The sequence below is a fragment of the Rhinolophus ferrumequinum genome, chromosome 3 (assembly GCF_004115265.2).
Source record: "Rhinolophus ferrumequinum isolate MPI-CBG mRhiFer1 chromosome 3, mRhiFer1_v1.p, whole genome shotgun sequence".
Lineage (NCBI taxonomy): Eukaryota > Metazoa > Chordata > Mammalia > Chiroptera > Rhinolophidae > Rhinolophus > Rhinolophus ferrumequinum.
This window is the reverse complement of record NC_046286.1, coordinates 97359731-97381072: the sequence shown is the minus strand read 5'-3', so window position 1 is coordinate 97381072 and position 21342 is coordinate 97359731. Positions and strand designations below refer to the sequence as shown.

At 41.0% G+C, this 21342-nt stretch overlaps 1 protein-coding gene across 4 annotated transcripts in view; it reads right to left on the bottom strand.

Moving 5' to 3' along the window:
• The window catches only part of TIAM2 (TIAM Rac1 associated GEF 2), a 250965-nt gene that overhangs the window by 107975 nt on the left and 121648 nt on the right, over window positions 1-21342 (bottom strand). For all 4 annotated transcript variants that reach the window (XM_033096123.1, XM_033096065.1, XM_033096055.1 and 1 more), the window contains 2 exons: window positions 5177-5287; window positions 2888-4048 (listed from right to left, as the gene is read on the bottom strand). In XM_033096123.1, coding sequence (XP_032952014.1) covers window positions 2888-4042 — 1155 coding nt within the window. In that variant the 5' untranslated portion in view covers window positions 4043-4048; window positions 5177-5287. The remainder of the gene's footprint in view (window positions 1-2887; window positions 4049-5176; window positions 5288-21342) is intronic.

Here is a 21342-nt window from a genome sequence, read left to right as displayed (position 1 = left end):
AGTCGGGGTCTGTCCTAAATCTCCTCTGCAGTGGTCATCAGAACTACCCCACATATGTTTCTGGTCTTCCCCTAAGGCACATGGCAGGACCATTTCCTGCTCTCTCTCCCTCCCTTGAAGTTACTCACGTCCATGTGACTTGTTTTTAGGGCTTTGGCCAATAAATGTGAACACAAGTGAACTGTGTCGCTCCTGAGTGGAAGCTTTAAGAGCCAACATATGATTTTCTTTCTCCCTCAGCCACAGTGGCTGGCAGTGTTCCAAATTGTAACTGTTCTGTGAATCAGGGGTCCTAGTGAGGGGCACTGTAGACCAGAGTCGCAGAATGAATAAGAAATAAGCTTGGCTTGTGCTAAACCTCAGAGGTTTGAGGGTTTCTTGTATCCTAGGCATAACCAGCCCGCCCTGACTGACGGACCTGGAAATCTACCCAGGACGGGAGCAAGGGCTGACAGGTCTCGGGCAGCTACACGTACGAAGGGCCTATTGGCCTCAAACACATCCTCCGCCCCAGCACCTGCTCGTGTGCCCACCCCCACGGCCCTCTCTCATTAGAGTGATTTTTCTTTTTCAGTTGTGTATTTTTTCACTGAGTAATCTGCTTTCAGGCTCCTACTCACCAGAGTGGTAGAAAGGCCTGTAAAAAAAGAGTGGCTCTTTTTCCATCACTTTTTAAAAGCCAAAACAAGTATGTCTATCCATCACGGTAAGACTTTCGGAACCTTAGCCCCTGTGGCATACAGGAGAGTTTGTGTGTAAGCGAATATACATGTGTTTAGTGCTTTTTTATAGTATATTGTCACAAACTTTGCTCCCAAGCACTGACTACATTTTTAAAGATCTAAACCTGGTCCTCATATTAAATTGTGAAAGGAAAACGAAGGTATGGCCAACAGAAATTGCATTCTTGCCCAAAAAGTTCACCTTGTTCGCCTTTGTAGAGTATCAATTATGGGAACACAAGCAAAACTAAAATGCTGTCTTTATCGGCCACTTTTTAAAAATCAAATAATAGTTTATTATCTTAATATTCAATCACACCAAGGTAATTACTAGTGGCTATCAATAATACCTTGGTCGTGTGGCTAAGTGGAAAAAGCACATGTGTGAGGTTTAGCAGAAGCAGCTTTGGCCCGGGTTTCTCCATTAACTAGACATGTGTCTTCAGAAAAGACCTTCAAACTCCTTACACCTTAGTGTCTTCATTTTTAAAATGAGAGGAAGTCCTTTCTATCTTTCAGATTCAAATACTTTGCTTCTAACTAGTCTGTTCTTAACTCCACAGGCTGACGGATCATTCAGAATTAAGTCTTTGGATGATACAGAATTAAAGGAGGTTCACTTCTCATGCGTGGGTCCAGCAGTGAGGGTTTGCACGGGACAGAATGGGGTCAATAACACAGTGGCAACCAGTCTGCTTTTGAATTGAACTGACACTAAATGAGATCAGCAGAGCGGGGTGTAATCCAGGCCACAAATGTAGATGACAGACACACTCTATGCAAATAAGAGACATGGAATAACTGGCTCAATGCCAACATCAATTAGCGGTCTCAACAGATAACAGTTGAATTTAAGTCAGCCATCTAACACTTGACTCAAAAAGACGTGAAAGTTGTCTGTGTGGAATTGCAGCCCTGGAGAAAGTAGGAGCTATTTCTCCCATTATTCTCAACTGCTATTGGTTGTTTGGGAAATGGAAGCTGAGAGAAAAAGGTCAGAGATCTCTACTACTTAGTGGCTCAGCCTGAAGAAGTGATGATGAAGGAGTAAGCGAATTACTCTATTCAGGGATCTGAGGAGCTCCCTAACAGGATGGGAATCATCTGTTCTTTATTTCTGTGTAAAGGAGGAAAAAGGGCAACAAAGTACAATATGGGGGAGGGAGGCAAGGGTACTTTAGGTAAGAAAGAAGTGATAGTAAATGTTATAGATCTGAAACAATCTACTCAAGGAAGTGATACTATTTTCTACCCCAAAACCCTATGAAATTTTATAACTAAAAGTCTGTCTAGGAAGGTTAAAATGTAATTCTACTAGAGACTAATTTCCTACCAAAGTCCCTTGAATAATGTCTTATACTGAGTTTAAAAAACAAAACAAAACAAAAAAATGCTTTCTTCTATAAATAATTAAAAGTAAAACCAAAACAAAAAATAACAACAACCAACTGCATACCTAACAATTGCTACTAGTTACATAAAAAGGCAAATTGTTACTTTTTCTTGGTGGTAAAACCACTTTGTTTCCCCCATTCAGACATTATACACCATTAAAAGTATTATTCTTATCATCATGATTCTTATTTTATCCGCATTATCATATTTTCACTATTACATGTTCTTAGATACAAGATGTTTTCAAAACTCAATTATCCCATGAGAAGTTGGTGAGATTATATTCACACCTATGGATAGATCAACTTTTTTTTTTTGCTGTACTAACTTAAGTATAGATTTTAATTTTCCCAAAGTAATATCTATGAAGTTCAGGAAGGCTACACCTCCCAAAATAACAACGATCAATCTCCCATCCTTTTTGTGCAGGTTTTAAGAATGAGCTCTAGCAAAATTCTCAGATAAGCAATTCACTGGGGACTTCTCTCCAAAGCAGTGCTTTCTAAGAACAGTGTGGCCACGTCTTGGGTGAGGGCTGTGGAGTTCATGCAAGACTACAAGAGGCATGACTGCACAGAATCAGAGAGACAGGTTGTAGGGTAAGAGTGCCAGTGCAAAAAGGGAGAAAAGAACAACAACCCCACACCTCAACCAAGACTGTGCCAGGTCTTAGGCGCATTGAAGCCACAGGACCACTCTCCAGGGCACTCCCATTTCACAGACTGGAAAACGAAGGGAACCTCTCCTGATGCTCCCTAAAGCTCACTCACCTGGAGCTTCCTTTTCTTTCGGGAGAGGCTTCCCGTCCAGTCACTGATGCGGCGCATTCTGGCTTTCAGGGTGTCCTTCTTTGAAGCGTCGTCTGTCAAGGCTTTGGATTTTCTGCAGGGGAGAGTGAAGGACGCATACTGGCCCAGGTCCCTGTGCCCCACTCCGGATGGCACGTCAATATCAGAGGCGAAGGAGACGCGATGGCTGAGGTTGGCAGGGGTACCAATGTACTCATCGGAGAGTCGGATCCCGGAGGGGGACAGACTCCCCAGGGTGGCATCTGGGTAGAGTTCCCGGAGGGAGGACAGGGAAGAGCTTTGGTTGAAGGGCTTCGGGGCGTCCCTGGGAGGGAAGCTGGCTTGGAGGCTGGGGTCGGGTGAGCTGGGGGCGGGAAAGGGGCCCTCGGCCTCGCTGCCCTCGCCGTGGCCCCAGGGGGAGTCGTACCAGGACGACTCGGAGCTCAGAGAGCTGCCCTTGCTGGAGCGCGGGCGCGAGTCTGCGGGAGAAAGGCGCGGGCTGGGCGGCGAGGGGGCTCCCGGGCCCAGGGTGGGCGAGTAGCGCAGCAGCCGGACCGGCCCGCCCGCCGCCTCCGGGGGCACTTTGCGGTGGCTGCCGCCGTTGTGGAACTCCACCCGGAGACGGCCGTCCAGCTTCCCCAGCGTCTTGATGAGCACCCTGGGGCTCTTGCGGTCCTCGCCCGGCGGGGTGGAGGCCATGCTCTCGTTTCTCCCATAGCAGTTGAGAAGGTGTCCATTGCAGTCCTTCGAGGCCGGGCGGTTTTCTGCCCGGTCGTGGGCAACACAGTGGAATCCGTTCTCAGGTGAGAAAGCAGCGTGGCTGCCCTGGAAATCACTCCCTGAGCCATTGGTCCTGTGCTTGGAGTAGGCATGGCCTTTGGAGACTTTGCAGGTGGGGCCTCCGAGTCTGGAGGCATAAGGCTGATTACTCTTAAAGTGAGAAAGGCAGCTTCGGGCCAGGGACCTGGATTTGTACCCCGCTCCACTGCTTCCGTGACCCCATCCGTGCAATGACTTGTCATCTTTTGCATGAATACTGCGTATTTTCAGGGAGCAAGGCTTTTGCTTTGCACCAGTAATAGTATTGCTATGATTTTTAGATCCTTGAAAGGTGTACTGACTCTCGGAGTTCCCCATCTTACCCTAAATTAAGAACAGCAGTGTCAGTAAGAGCCATGACCTAAATTACATTCCATTATAACAGAACTTTCTTAAAACAAAAAAATTTGTTCCTATTACAAAGGAACTGAGCAACTTCTTTCTGTGCCTGACATAACTCAGAGAAGTAGGAACAAGAGTGACTGAATTGTGGTGTAAGCGAGTCGTTAGCCGGATAGAAAATACAGCACACTCATGCGCTAGTTACTTTGAACACAATTTGATGTATGAACTTAATTCAGAAATTGAACTGGCATAAAAATCAGCCTAAGGCACTGATCTCCTTTTGGCTTAGTGTTGGGAGGTTTTGAATCAATAATTCTTGAAGAAGAAAAAAAAAAATGAGGGGAAAGTATATTTATTCTCTCAGTCCAAATACATTGATTTTTTTCAATAACCGGAGAGATATATTTTCATTATACAGAAACTACTGGAAAAGTTACCACTGCACACCAATTTAAGAGATTTCTGCTAAAAAAAAATTACCACATTTATAATAACCTGACTCTAATACCACAACCTGTTGGAGCTTTCATATGCCACACAGAGCAGGAATATCACAAAAGAACTAGAAGTCCTCAAAAACTAGATGGAGATTGAAACGGAGGGGAATAAAAGTTCTTATTTGGGGCAGAAAAACATTTTAATAAAACTAATTTCTAGAGTTTTATAAAGACTTTAAAAGTCCTCATTTGGGAACATGATGAGAGAAAAAAGTTTGAAGTTGACAGTATCAAATATGGGTATCAAAATAAAATGTGAGATTCTTTTAATTCCCCTGAAAACCCCAATTTGCACAATGAGCCTATTAGTTAAGCCAAACTCAGAGTAAAATTTGATCCAAGCCTTGCCCTCTCAGTTTTAGTAATGTTGGAGGTGACACTTCCAGGTATGTTTCCAAACACATTCAGCAGGATTTTAATTTTCATTCTTTCATGCTAAGAATGGGTAGCCACAAGTTGGAAGTCAAATGGATCGACTTTTCTTCGGTGGCAGTTATCAAACACATTTTAAAACAAAAATAACTGGACCAAAAATGACACCTTTACCTATTACTTTAATCAGAGTCATGCAACCTGACAGTGAACCACAACTCACGTGAGCTGGATTTACCTGCAGTCTAACTTGTGCTCTGAGGGAGATTAATGGTCAGTCGGCTTTTTGTGGTCCTGAGAGTAAGGCAGCATGGTTAACAAGTGTGGGAAGTAAGTCCATGAAGTGACCCTGGAAAACAGAAATATGAGAAACTCTGTCAAGTATTTTACGTTAAGTTCCCAAAAGAATAAAAGCAAAGGCATAATGTAAATGACCTGAAGAAACGACTGGTGTTCAGAATCACTGTCAAAATAATAAGTAAAATGTCTGTGAACTACCTGACTCATCGGGGTTGTTAGGAAGATATAAAGGAAGCCAGAACTGCCCATCCAATCTTGTAAAGGCCATTAACTCAACATGCCCTCTGGAGTCAAATGCATGGCTTTGTTTCAGGGGCGAGCAGGTGAAACCACTGGAATGAGTCATGGCTCATCTGTCACCACTACTAGGAAAACAACTCTGACTCACCACACTGACAACATTGCAGGAGCATCATTTCAAGATGGCAAGAGCAGGTCATTGTTCTCTATTTGACCAAGCAACAAAAACAAACCCCCAAATGCTGAAACACAGTGAAGCAGTACTTGGCTGAAATAACTGATGTTATAGAAGTTAACCCCATAAATGAGATGAAAGGTTTTCTTCAAGCACATGTTTGAGCCTCGCTACACAAAGGGTGGGGGCAGGAGGCCCGCCTCTGAGGGGAAGAGGGCTGGCTGGGGGTGCTGCCATCTGGCAGTGCTCACTGCTGGGACACAAAGACTTCATTTTCTCTACAGACCCAGAGAGCAGAGCAGTGAGGGCTCCAAAGTGACTTTTTTTCCTCTTAAAAAATAATTTATGAACTATTATATGCCAACTGGACAAACGAGGAGAAATGGAAAAATTCTTAGAAATATACAACTTACTAAGATTGAATCAGAAAGAAATAAAAAAATCTAAATAGATTAATTACCAGTAAGGAGATTGAATCAGTAATCAAAAATCTTCCGCCAAAGAAAAGCTCGGGATCAGATAGCTTCACTAGTGAATTTTACCAAACATTTAAAGACGGGTGAACACCAATCCTTCTCAAACTCTTCCCAAAAAATTGAAGAGAGGGGAATGGTTCCCAAACTCATTTTACAGTATTACCCTGATACCAAAACCAGAAAAAGACACTACTAGAAAAGAAAACTACAGCCAATATCCCTAATGACTATAGATGTAAAACTTCTCAATAAAATACTAACAAACCAAATTCATCAGCACATTAAAAGGATCATACATCCTGACCAAATAGAATTTGTCCTTGGGATGTAGGTATGGTTCACATACACAAATCAATGTATTATAATATTAATACATTACATTAATAGAACGAAAGAAAAAAATCATGGTCATCTCAATAGACACAGAAAAAGCATTTGACAAAATTCAACATCCATTCATCATAAAAACTCAGCAAATTAGACATTGAAGGAACATATCTCAACATAATAAATAAAAGCCATATATGACAAGGCCACAGCTAGCACCATACTCAATGGTGAAAGATTGACAGCTTTTCCTCTAAGATCAGGAACAAAAAAGGGTGCTACACGCACCACTCTCATTCAACACAGTACTGGGAAACCTAGCTAATCAGGCAAGAAAAAGAAATTAAATGTATCAGAATTGAGAAGGAAGAAATAAAACTGTCTCTACTCACAGATGACATGATTTCATATATAGAAAATTCTAAAGACTCAACCAAAAAAACTATTAGATGTAATCAACAAATTCAGTAAAGTTGCAGGATACAAAATTAACATGCAAAAATCAGTAGCATTTCTATACACTAACAACAAATTTCCTGAAAAAGGAATAAAAAAATAGATTCCATTCACAATAGCATCGAAAACAATAAAATACATAGAAATAAATTAACTAAGGAAATAAAAGATCTCTACTCTGAAAACTATAAGACACTGATGAAAGATATCGATGAAGACACAAATAAATGGAAAGATATCCTATGTTTATAGAAGACTTAATATTGTGAAAATGTCAATACTTACAAAAGCTACCTATAGATGCAATGTAATCCCTATCAAGATTCCAATGGCATTTTTTGAAGAAGTATAAAAATACTCCTAAAATTTACATGGAACAATATAAGACCCTGAATAACCAAATAAATCCTGAGAAAGAACAAAAAGGGGAGGTGTCATATTTCCTACGTAGTTTCAAACTATAATATAAAGCTATAGTCATCAAAACAGCATAGCACTGGAATAAAACCGGACAAATTGATCAACGGAACAGAATTGAGAGCCCAAAAATAAACCTAAGCATATAAGGTCAACTAACATTTGACAAGGAAGCCAAGAATATTCAATGGATAAAAGATACTCTTTTCAATAAATGGTGATGGGATAGTTGGATATTCACTATAAAAAAAATGAAACTGGACCCATATCTTACACCACTCATAAAACTTAACTCAAAATGGATTAAAGACTTAAATGTAAGACCTAAAATCATGAAACTCCTAGAAAAAACATGGGAATACATAACTCCTTAACATGGGTCTTGGTAGTGATTTTTTGAAGATGACACCTAAAGCACAAACAACAAAATAAAAAACAAGTGGAACTACACCAAACTAAACTTCTGCACAGCAAAAGAAACCATTAACAAAGCAAACAAACCTACGGAATGGGAAAAATTTTTGCAAACCATGTATCAGACGAGGGTTTAATATCCAAAATATATGAAGAACTCATACTGAGATGTATAGCAAAAAAAACAAATAACCCAATTTAAAATGAGCACAGGATCTGAATAGACATTTATCCAAAGAAGATATATAAAAGACCAACATGTAAATGAAAAGATGTTCAACATCACTCATCATTAGGGAAACGCAAATTAAAACCACAATGAGACATCCCCTCACGCCTGGATGTGGCATGGATGTGGAGAAAAGGGAACATTTGTGCACAGCTGGTGGAATTGCAAATTGGTACAGCCACTAGGGAAAGTAGTATGAAGGTCCCTCAAAAAATTAACAATAGAACCACCATTTGATCCAGCAATTCAACTTTTGGGAATATAGCCAAAGGAAATGAAAACAGTAACTGGAGGAGATACCTGCATGCCCCTCTTTACAGCAGCGTTATTATCAATAGCCAAGATGTGGAAACAACCTACGTGTCCACTGATGGATGAATGGATAAAGAAGTTGTGTGTGTATGTGTGTTCCACACACAATGGAATATTTTTCACCCATAAAAATACAAGGAAATCCTTCCATTTGTAACAACATGGATGGACCTCAAAGGTGTTAAGCTAAGTGAAATAAGTTAGAGAAAGACAAATACTCAAGATCTCTTTTACATGTGGAATCTAAAAAGAAAAACCAAACTCATAGAAAAAGAGAGCAGACTTGTTACCAGAGGTGGAGGGTGGGGAGAGGGGAAATTGAACTTAGGTGGTCAAAAGGTACAAACTTCCATTTATAAGATAAAGAAGTACTAGGATGTAATGTACAATGTGATAACTATAGCTAACACTGCTGTATGACATGCAGGAAAGTTAAGAGAATAAAATTGTAAGACTTCTCATCACAAGGAGAACATTTTTTCCTTTTTTTTAATTTTTCTTTCGTCTGTGTTTATTGCATCAACATGAGAAGCTGGATATTAGCTGAACCTATTATGGTAACTATTTCACAATATATGTAAATCAAACCATCATGCTGTATGCTTTAAATTTATACAATGATGTCAGTTATTTCTCAATAAAACTGGAAAACGATTTATTTGTAATTGTGGTAAAACACATGTAACACAAAATTTACCATCTTGACCATTTTAAAGTGTACAGTTAGTCGTGTTAAATACATTCCCATTGTTAGACAATCAATCTCCAGAACTCATTGCATCTTGCAAAACTAAAGCTCTACACCCATTAAACAAAAATTCCCCACCCCTCTCTCCCCAACCCCTGGTAATCATAATTCCACTTGCTGTCTCTCTGAATTTGACTACTCTAGGTACCTCATGGAGGTAGAATCATACAGCATTTGTTCTTTTGTGACTGGCTTATTTCACTCAGCATAATGTCTTCACAGTTCATCCATGTTGTAGCATGTGTCAAAATGTCCTTCCTTTTTAAGACTGAATAATATGCCATTGTACGTATACCACATTTTGCTTACCCATTCATTTGTCAATGGACACTTAGGTTGCTTCCACCTTTTGGTTACTGTGAATAATGCTGCTATAAAAACGGGTGTACAAATATTTTTTGGAGACACTGTTTTGAATTCTTTTGGGTTTATACCCAGAAGGAGGATGGCTGGATCATATGGTAATGCTATTTTTAAATTTTTGAGGACCCGCCATATTGTTTCCCATAGCAACTGCACCATTTCACAGTCCCACAAACAGTTCCAATTTCTCTACATCCTCACAAAAACTTGTTATTTTCTACAGGTATGAGATGATATCTTATTGTGGTTTTGATTTGTATTTCCCTTAATGATCAGTGATATTGAACATCTTTTCATGGCCTATTAGCCATCTGTATAGCTGCTTTGGAGGGTTTAACAGGGACTTTTAAAGTGAATGAAGCACTTGGCACAGGACCTAAGTTTCTCCAATAAGGCCAAGACACAAGTCTGCCCGAGGCAATCCATACACATGCATTTTAAATTAAAAAAAAAGAGAGATGTCAACAAGATTTTCCACTTAGGCATCAGGAGGAAATCTACTCATTGAGTCTGTTAAGACTGAGGCCAGCAACGCATCAACGAGGCCTGAAATGGTGACGGCTGCGTTACCGGCCACTTAACTTTCAGTGGGCGGCTCTCACAAACCTCTAAAAGACAGAACAGTCACTGGCTGAGCTGCCACCAAAAGGTGGCTCCCATGACATCTCTGACACCCGAGCTGGACCATGAGAACCACACCTTTCAAATGTTCAATACCTGAGTTGTCAGTCTTTTCTCAGCTACACATTTTAAGGCACTGAAAGTGGACAGTAGCTCCTGGCTACTGCCACTGAGACCTGTCACATGAGCTGATCAGAGGGAGCTTTTGTGTCGCTTACTTTCGTCGAGACCGAGGTCCAGTGACGATGTTGAAAGTGAAGGGCTCGTGGGCAGCTCGCTCAGAGCCGCCCCCTCTGCCAGGCCCTTCTGATCTGAGGGTCACGTGCCCAGGGCATTGGTGTCAAGCTCGCCTCCACCAGAGGCACAAAGCTGCTATTGAGAGGCCCACGGTGTCAGCCCCTCAAGGACACACAAAGGCTGGATTCAAAGCCGCAGGATGGCTCCCAGTTGGAAGCTTACACTCCAGCAGCAGACTATAACCTAGACTCATTTGACTACTTTTAAACTTAAATAGCTTAATTTTTTACTTCACATCGCATTTCAAAAAAACGTAGTCCTGGAGCCTGCCCTTTACGAGGCGCTCTCCACGCAAGCCCACATCTTTGGGGTTCCCATAAGCATTTCCTAAACACCTGTTGAACTGAATGGAAGCAACTTCACATGTGAGAAGGTTGATTTGGGCACAGACTGAGCAGGACTCACTCCCAACGGGCCTGCCTGAAAGATCAATGCATAAAGCCAGAAGGAAATGTCTGGATACTTAACACAGTGCTGCCTAGAGAAAAACAGAGGATAACAACGAGCACTGTTACATACGGGTGATGCCGACCAGCTGGTCAACATCTCTCGTCAACCCCGCAGAAGGAACACAGGCCGACACAGCAGCAGGAAGAATGTATCCAACATTGACGAGGGCTTTATTGACAGGAAGGGTCATCTCTGAGGGGAACTGTGGGATGGCTGTTCTGAGGAGTCGGGCAGGTTGAACAGATACTTATCTGTCCTGCTTCGGCTGTGATTTTTGTCTGGACGCAAGAGAATGAATAGGTCAAATTTTCAGCACCCCTGACTCTGACTCCTTTACTAAGGGAATTTGATGGTATTTGAGTTAAAACATTTTTTGTTGATAGGGTGCTGAACACATTGGAACAGCAGATTTTCTGTGAGCTTTATTTATTTTTTTTTAAGAAATAGGTAAAAGTCCTCAGTGCCTTTAAATAGAAAAATTATATACATTAGGTGTACCAACTTGCAATAATAATACACATCAGGTATAGCAATGGGCAGTGAGGCCCACAGCTGACCAAAAGGCAATTTAAGTGAAGTCACTCTAAGATAAATTGTACGGAACCAAGACTGTGTACACTTAGCAAAAACGAAGTATACTGTATACTTAGTATACTGTATGCTGTGTATATACTTTTTACAATTACTGAATAATTGTAAAATATTAGAAAATTTAAAAATTGACCACAATTTCATGAACCTAAAAAAAAAAAAGAAAAGAAATTCTTGTGTCTCATTTTCTGAATTCCCTTCCAAGCCCCATTCATATAACTGTGCTCTGTTAGCTTTTTCAGCTAAAGTCATAAATAAGAATGGAAGGGTTTTTTTCTTTTTTCAATTGTGATCAATTAACTACCCCGGCAACGCCCAGCAATGTGGAGGAATTTTGCAAATACATCACCGCCATCCCAGCAGCCACTGTGACCTACCAAATCCCAGAGCAAAACATCTTTCAGGAGGAAATTCAAGATTTACCTTTCCTTCATTTGCCTTCAGATTGAACAGACGTGTCAGGCTCCCAAAGTCTCCACTTCCAGGGAGCGTAGAGTTTACAGCAAAGGGAACTAAAATCCTCCAGCACTGCTTTGTCTCCAGCCTTCAGCCAGCTGCCCAGATGGACCAACTAAAGGGGAACAAGAGGCAACCCCTGGTGGGCCAGATGGTGTTGAGAGGAGGGCTGGGGGCTGACTGGTGACGCAGAGCAGAACACAGGCACGGGGACACTGCACAAAAGCAGGTTTACGGCCGGGCAAGGCAGTTAAGGGAGGCTCAAGTCCTACCACCACGAGATACCACCAAGGCTTCTAACATAATCCCAGAGTTTTATACTGAAATGGGAGGGAGGCTCATCACTGTCCAAGGCAAACATTTCAGAGAGTGATAAGAGCAGAGAAAAAGATAAGAATAGGACGAACCATCATTACCCATAACAATATCTACTAGGTTCCCTTTATTTGGGGGTGGGAGATTTGGGGGAGCTTCAGTCATTAAGGAGACAAATCTCAGAATCCTTGTCTGGTTTGTGTCCGAGAATTTGGGTTTAAGACCTGCTTGTGTCTTAAATAGCATGTGAGTCTTTGGGCAAATTACTTATACCTTCTGAATCTCATTTTCTCCATTTGCAACTTCTGGATAAAAATACCTGACCTACCTATCAGATACATTGAGAATTGAATGAGAAAATATATGTGAAACCACCTAAAAAAACTGTGAAATGCAACACAAATTTACAGTGCTATTATTAATTTTTATTTATAAATTTGATTTTATGTACTATGATAGCAGAGCTTTTAATAGTCTGCTGTTTCAGATATTTCATTAACTATTAACTATGACATTGATTATTACATATGTTTATGTATATAAATTTGGAATTTTCCAAGTTCCACTGTTAGTACCTGTCAGATTTTGATCAATTCCCCAAATTATTACAGCATGTAAAACTACCTAACTTGTCAGCTATCTGTCAAATGCTAACAAAAACGATGACAGAGCCATGTACTTGTATCATTAGGTACTCATGTTACAAAACATTAGAAAATAACCTATGTGCTCATTGAACAACCAGCATTCCCTTAATACAGTTGTTCTCCGCCATGGCAATTTGGGCCCCGAGGGGGCATTTGGCATTATCTGTAGACATGTTTGGTTGTCACAACTGGGGTTATACTACTGGCACCTAGTGGGTGGAGTTCAGGAATGCTGTTAAACATCCTATAACCTACAAAACAACCCCCACAACCAACAATTATTTGGCCTCATCTATAAATAGTGTCAAGGCTGAGAACCCTACCTTACAGTTTTATTGCCTGTCCCATTTAAAAATCCTAAAATACAGAACAAATATGCCTAAGAATCTAAAACAAAAGCAAGCATTCAAGTCAAGGATCCAAATTTACTAACCAACTCTGTAAGTGTTACCCAAGTCTGCTTTTCTCATCTTGTGTCAGTGAACGGCCCTCGGGATTCATGAACTGAATACCCGAGCTCATTTCTAATCACAAGAAGACTGGAACCCAATTTGTTTGAAGAAGTAGGCGAAAGGAACATCTGTTCTCCACAGGAATAGTGCTTAGGAAGAGTAATCCTTACAAAGTGGGAGGAAAGCAAGCTGCTGCCCAGGGGCTGAGGGTGCTCCACATCCACTGTGGAGCACCACTGGCTCTAGTTCAGTTCAGCAGGACTCCTTCCACACGCACATTAACAGATGAATGGATAAAACAATGTGCAGCAAGGAATGCCCAGAACAGGATCTCAGGCGACAAGCATGGCTGGTATTCAAAGAGGGAACGCAATAAATTCCACAGAGACAATAGTCCAACTTCCTGCACAGTTCATCACCTTAGTAAGCCAATTTATCACAAGCCGGGTCTCAGCACTCACACCTGTTTTATAAAAACTTCTAACATCTAACATCTGCAGCATTGCTTATAAAAGTGTTTGTCAAACTGTGGGTCATGACCCACTGTTGGGTCATGAAATTCATTTATGACTTTATACTAGTATTTTTAAATGAATAGGATAGGATGGGCTAGAACAGAATAGGATAGGATAGAATAGAATAGAATAGAATAGAATAGAATAGAATAGAATAGAATAGAATAGAATAGCATCCTAGTAAGGGTACAATATTATTTCATGACACTAAATTATTTTTTGTGCTTGCTCACTTGCCTGTATATTGTGCTGAGAAGTGAAAATATATCTTCTTGAGTAAATGGTCAAAGAGTTTGAAAAAAATTGACATAAAACTGCAAGTGGCAGTTTCGTCAGAATGGCATATCCCTTCTAGTAAGACCCAAGGATAACTAAAGTCTAGAGAGTCTCAAAATACTTGAAAAAAATCATTGCCCAAGGCAAATACTTCAGCTAGAGATATGAAGAATGACAAAAGGCAAGGACTATCCATCTTTAATGTGCAGCTCTGAGCACCACAAGTTAGGCCCACGGTCCTCACCATTTTGCATTCTACCTCTTGAGAGAAACTTTCACTGGACAGTCATACCTTTCCTATGAAAGTTAAAAATGATCCCAAAAAGACGTTAATGGAAGAACTGAGTCTTGAAGGGTGTGTGGGATTCTGCTAGATGATGAAAGGAAAGGACATTCATTCCAAAGGACAGAAAGGGCATAGGCAAAGACACGGGCGTACCATAACCACTTGCTGAAGCCATAAATGACTGAATCAGCAAGTGAACTAAATGGAGAGACCCCTCCCCACTCCTGTTCAGGAATGTGATCAGTGGCGCAGGGTCTGAGCCGACGTGTCAAGGACAGAGTTTAGAGAGATGAAGAAGAGGAGGTAAGAGAAGAAGGCAGAGGGAGGGAGAGGAGGCTGAGGAAACTTGGTCAGTCCTTCACCCGCGACTCCGCACACCCTCCCCCACTCCACTGTCCCCAGAAGCACTGCCATGTGAACCATCTCCTAGGGACACTTTGGGATATCATCTGGGAAGAAATCCCCAGTAATCAACAGCTCAGAGATCAGTGTGGGGGGCAGTGTTGTCAAAAGGAGGAAAACGTTTTTAGTGTTGGCAGAGACTTGGGGAACTGAAGTGAAAGAAGAGTTCCACGTGGCAACTCAACATGAAGTTTTGGAGACCCTCCTATATATTTCCCTGTGCGCTGGGCATGATGAAGGAAACAAAAGGGATGTATGAGCTGGTCCCTTCCCCAAAGGGAAGGGGGAGCGGTTATTAACACGAACCATTTGTAGAATCAATAAGTAAGTTTATGACAACTGTAACAGGACTGAGTTTATGAGAGACGTGGTGAGACCAACAATCCCACAAGTATTACTGGTATGTTTCTGGAATGTCAGTGAGTGAGTTGAGAGGCCCAGTTACATCTGAACTGTCACAGAAACTGAAAATATCTCAGGGTTTTTTTGTGTGTTTTTTTTTAATCACCTTTCAATTAAAATTACAAAATTAATATAGTCTAAAATTTTAGAATCCTGGTAAAGATAAAACTTTTTTTCTTATTTCTCTTTTAGAGATTTTCAAAGTACATCTCATACGTGTCCACACTCTTTCTAGAACGGACTTTTTTTTTTTTTTTATATATCAAATGTTTAGCCCCACTCTGCCTTTTCTACCAATTCTACCTCATGTCTCATACACAATTTAGCCAACATCCTGGTCTCCACAGACCTTGAGCTGCGTGGGATGCCAGAACTAGACTCACAAGATTCAAAATGATGAGCATGACTTTTCAATGAGCTTCGCTTGTAACGCTGATGGACATGAACCACTCCACAAACAGCGAGGCAGGCATGGATAGGCCCCTTCCCAAGCTTTCCACCAAAAGTGACACAGAAGACCATGCATCGGGATCCCAGGCTGTAGCCATGTCTTCTCGTTGATGAGGAGACCTATATGTAAGGCACGTGCTTCGGTAAATCAGAAGCAGGCCCTGTACTCCTCAATCTCAATCACACTCTGTGACCAAAATATACCCTGGTAATTGTACCAAGTTATTCTTGGCAAAATAGTTCTTCATTATACACTGTTCCATTTAAGTTACAAAATGAACAGGCTTAAACCCACATATTCCCACCCCCCACCCCCCGTTTTAAATAGGTACTTTCCTCACCCTCATAAATGTGTGACTATTCTACTTTACCTCGGCTGGGAGCCCGATTTGAGAGATCGTTTCTATAAGTCTATGTCTTCAGGCTACAGCATAAGTTGTTCTTGGGCCTGCATTTAAAACTACACCAATCACTGCTGGACTTTTCCAGAAATCATATGATCATTCACAACAAAACTGGTAAGATTGTAGCTAGCGACTTTACAGAAACTTTCAGAGAAAGGAAAAATGAAGTATTACAAGGTACAGTTTAAATTTCATAATTTATTCAAATTTTAAAAATTATAGCTAATAATAGATGGACACACAGAGGGAGGGAGAAGGGTTTAACAATAATAAAAATTCTGAGCTGCTGTGTGCCAGGGTGCACTGGGGCACAAGAAGCTTCCATAATCACCCCTGTTTTATAAGACAGAGAACTTTAACCTCCAGGGATTAAATAATTTGGGAAGACCACTAAGGCTAAATAAAGGTAAGATTCAAACCTGGATTTTTTAAGTCTTACATCAAAACAATTTCAAATTTTCATCAAAATAATTTTATATGTATTATATACATCAAAATAATTTTAAATTTTCCTGTACATTTTAATCTGAAGCTATTCCATATATTTTTTGAGAGTATAACTTAACTTTCAGGCTCCCATTTTAGAAGAATGGTGGTGACCTATGCCCTTTTCGGAAACAAAACACTGAAAAAAGTCCTCTCTCTCAAGGAATCTTTTTTTCCAGGCAGCTGAGGACTGGGATGTGAGAATGAAATGAAAAACTAAAGTTTTAAGTTAACTGAGGAGCTTTTAGGTTAAAATGTAGTTACTCTACTGCTTTACAAAGAATATTTGCACACATGGGAATTTTGTTTCCTTGATATTTAAGCTTCATGGCCATTATTCTAAATACCAATTATAACTTACAGTGTACCTCCCCCAGGCTTGGGGGTGGGATATGGTGACCAAGTCCCAGTGGACAGGTACACGCAAGACCACAGAATCACCGAGCGGCATCTTCCTGAAGCTTCAATTTCATCTAATGCTAAGTAGTTTAAAAATTGCTTCCATAATAAGGAAATATATAGATCGTAAAATATATCATTTACATTTTTAAAATAAAATATAGGAGTTCACAGGTATTTAGCATTTAAAAATCCTGATCTCACAGAGCTTATATTATAATGGGGAGACATGAACAATAAACAAGGAAAATTAATATATTATATATTAGAAGGTGATTAAGTACTTTAGCAAAAATAAATCAAGAAGGGAAGGGGGGAGTAGACAATGTGAGGGGAGAGTGCATTTTAGAAAGGGGGGGTAGGGGAAGGCCTCACTGACTGGTGACATTTAAGCAAGTACTTCTAGGAGGGGAGACCATGTGAGTTCTGGGGAGAGAGCATTAGGAACAGAAGACAGAAAGTACAGATGCCCAGAGAGGTGAATGGGCAGGAGGCCAATGTGGGTAGAACAGCAAAGGTCAGAGAGCAGACAGGGAGCCAGAGAATGTTGCCCAAAGGGACATTTTAAGGACTTTGGCTTTCACACTGAGATTGAAAGTCATGATTAAAGGGTTGTGACTCGAGAAGTCTCATCGGGGGGCATATTTCAAAAGGCCCACTGTGGCCGCTCTGTGGATCTGGACTGTCGGCAGCAAAGTGGAACTGGAGGGCTTGTTATGCTAATTCAGGTGAGAGAGGATGTGGGTCAGAGTCAGGTGGGAGCGGTAGGAGTGGTCTGAATCTGGACACAGCTGTGGGGAGAGCCAACAGGGCTCCAGTGGATGGCTGAGTGGTGACAGGTCAGGGATGATGCCACGATTTTCAGGCTAAGCCATTGGAAGAAGGCAACACAGAGCAGGCTGGGAAGATGAGGAGTGGATTCTGCATAGGTCAGGTTTGAGATGTCTGCTGGACACAAAATGTTGAGTAGACCGTTGGATGGAGGAGCTAGAGTTCAAGGGCGAGTCGGGCCTGAGGTACAAATTTGCGATCATCCATAGGAAGGTGGTGTTTAAAGCACACACTGGCTGAACTCTCCAAGGGACAAGTACACAAAGGGAAGAGAAGAGGTCCAAAGAGGCCCTATAGCACTCCAACATGAAGCCGTCACGGAAATAGGAGCAACACAGGAGGAAACAGGAGCCATCAGTGAAGCAACTAAAGAGGAAACCGAGTGACTAAGTTGCCCTTAAAGCCAATGGAGAAAGGGCATTTCAGGGAGGAGACTGAGCGGGAGTCAAATGCGGCTGATAGTTCAACTAACAACCACGACTGAGACAGAGCCCTGGAGGTTATCAGCGAACTTGACCAGAGCAGAGTGGGAGTGGAGAAAGCTGAGTTGGAGTGAGTTTGAGGATGAGGTCAATGAAATTGAAGACAGTGAACAGAGACAACTTGCTCAAGGCGTTTTTCTATAATGGAGAACACAATGGAATCAGATGATAGCTAGAAGGATAGAGGAATAAAATAAAATTAAAAAAGCGGTAGTTGCTGTCCTGCGTTTGTGTATCTTGAGAAATCCCAGCATGTGAATGGAATGACTGGCGAGAACACTGATGCGGCAGTGGAGAGCCCACGGCTAGTGTTGTCTGGGAGTCGCCAAAGCGGAAGGACTCTCGTGCGCATGAGGAGAAACTGTCCCAAGAACAAACCCCCTCTACTATCCGAGACACTTCAGAGGAAACATCTGACTCACAATATGTGTCCGTGGCAGGAAACAAGGACTACGACAGCCTGGACTCCAGTGAGGAAATCTTTGGTAAACTGCTTATCACTGAGTCTTCTTAGAATTTCTACTTTATTCCCTGTAAGTCACATGTTTGGGGGTGGGCAGGTAAGTAAAGGTTTTCGCTAGGTTCCAGTTATTTCTGGGGTTTTGTTGTTGTTATTGTTTTGTATTAATTTGAGTGGCTGTTTCTGATTCCTTTGTAATCATCCTATCAATTTCCAGTGGAACATATGCACATTCATGTACGAGTGTGGGTGTGCGTATGTAGTCCATGAATTTACATCCACTTTTCACAAAGCTCTTTACCATCGACCACCTCTTAATATCATGGGATTTCCTGGTTTATGGCTATCTTTGTATAATAATTCCTTGCATTTGTTTCTAAGATGCCTTTTTCTACCTTCCAGGAGCGACTACGGACAGCTTGAAAACAAATCTATTTTCATTCTTCCCATTCAGAGTTTCTTTTAATTGGATTTCCAGCTTTCCCATCCTGTAAACTCCATACCATGTTAGCCCTTTTTCACATCTCTGCTTTAGAAATCCTACTCTGACAAGTCCACAGCTATGGAGATGTGTCGTAGTCGAGTGCGAAAACTGGATAAGAATTATTTTTGCTTTCCAATATTGTCCTAAAAATACCCACGAGTTTTAAACCTTTATTGAAGTGCCGGGAATGCCCTGGATCAACTTCTTCCTGACACTATGTGTAGCTCCTACCACATCCCTTACCCAGAGTGAAACAATAATGTCACCTATCACTTCATATGTAAAGTGACTTCCATTTCCTTGGCACTAAAGCGTTCCCTTCCATAGTCTGCGTCTTGTCAGGCACAGAACTAACAAAAACTAAACAGTCTCCTATTGGAATGGGATCATGAAGAAAACAAAACTCTTAAAACTGAAACAGGAACAGACTGGCAGATGAAGTCTAATCAAAGCTGCCTTATCACCATAGGTTAGAGTAACACGTGTGTACCTGGAACGTTCTCTGGCAACAGTCAAGGGGAATGACAGCCACCAACCCAGTGTACAGCTGTGAAGTTCACTGGGATTCGGGAAAAACACGTCTTTGTCTTGTCTTTGACCAGAGATTTAAATCTGTCTGGTTTGGTAAGTAGGTAGGTAAGTAGAGGAAAGAAAGGTAAGAAGGGAAGACGGATAAGAGGAAAGGAAGGAAGGAAATGGATAGATACGTGTATACATACATACACACACACACACACACACACACACACACACACGTCTCTATCAGTTTACAAGGATACATCAGGATATGCCAAAGTATTTGCAATTAAAAAAACAGGCAGTATAAGGGAAGGACTAATGGGATACCTGGTATCTCATCCCACATCGGCAACTGACAAGCTCAGCAACTTTGGACAAGCCACTTCAGTTCTTTAGTTTTTCAGTTTTCCCATTTGAGAAACTGTCTAAGGTCCCTTTTCAGCTCACAATACCATGGAATATATATAAGTAGCTGAAAATCAAATGTAGAATATATTTCTGGGACACTGACGTTAAACCCTTCTAACACTTACTTACAAGCCCATTCTAGAGAGGCCTGAGTAATCAAAAGACACTCAATTCAAACCATTATTAGAATTCAAACTATGATAAACACAATGCTTAATACTTTTGTGTGTCAACAGTCTGAAATTCATGTTTATCGACTACGATTATTAACTACTTTTCCCTGTCTTTAATATTGTTGCTATTTCTTTCAATTCTATACCCTAATCTCTTTTTTTTCTGTCCTACTAGGAAAGCCATTTTTAACTTGGCTGTTATCTACGATAACAGTGAAAAATACAAATTATCACTTAAAGTTGTTTTAAATGTCCAAAAGATTATGTTCTAAATGTTCCCTAAAAAGGACATGATTTTTTAAAAAAAAATCTAACAGTTGAGCTAAGTGATGTCACTAATGTAATTTATTATGTCCACATAAATGAATCTTACAAAGTGGGCCAAACCTGGAGGCACACGCAGACACAGAAACATGTCCCATCAGATATTTAAGGCGTGCAGGCTTTCCCTTTAGGCTCCCCTCTGTGTTCTTTCCACATCCATTGATATCTATGTTAGAAAGAGGTTGTAGAGACCCTGCACTAACCTTAAATCTCTGAAAAAGGAATATGGCTCTTCTCAAACACAATCTTGGACCACCTAGACAGAATCATCTGTTTTACTTAAGGGTTAAGTGGGGAACCACTTCAGAAGGACAATCTCTTGGCAAGGAGCCTGACGCTTATCTTGCACTTCCTGGCATCCTTGAATAGGCCTGGTCTAAGGAGAGGGCTTTGTAAGTCACTCCCTCTGCACTAAAATATTGAAGGAAAGGTGTTATCTATTTGCATTCAAAACATTATGTACAGTCTGGTCAGCATGGATTGGACTCATAAGGTTCTTCAACAGACTTCAGTTTCTGTCTACGAATTCCGGCGAAAATCAAAGTAGTTGACAAGTGTTAATTTGACTAGAGAAGAAGGCAGTGCTTGCTCTATTCCTGCTCTGAGTGGTTGCCAGCTCTGTCATAGCAGCTCATTCTAGATCCACAGAAAGAGTAATAAATAAAATGTTACCAATGTCTCTATTAATTTTAATCTTCCTGGACAGCATTCACCATTCCTCTATCCCTAAAAGAGATTTCTGTGGAAGTGAAGGAATTGATGATGCAAAATATATCCACGCAGAAAACACACACTGAAAAGGAACACACACTGCCCA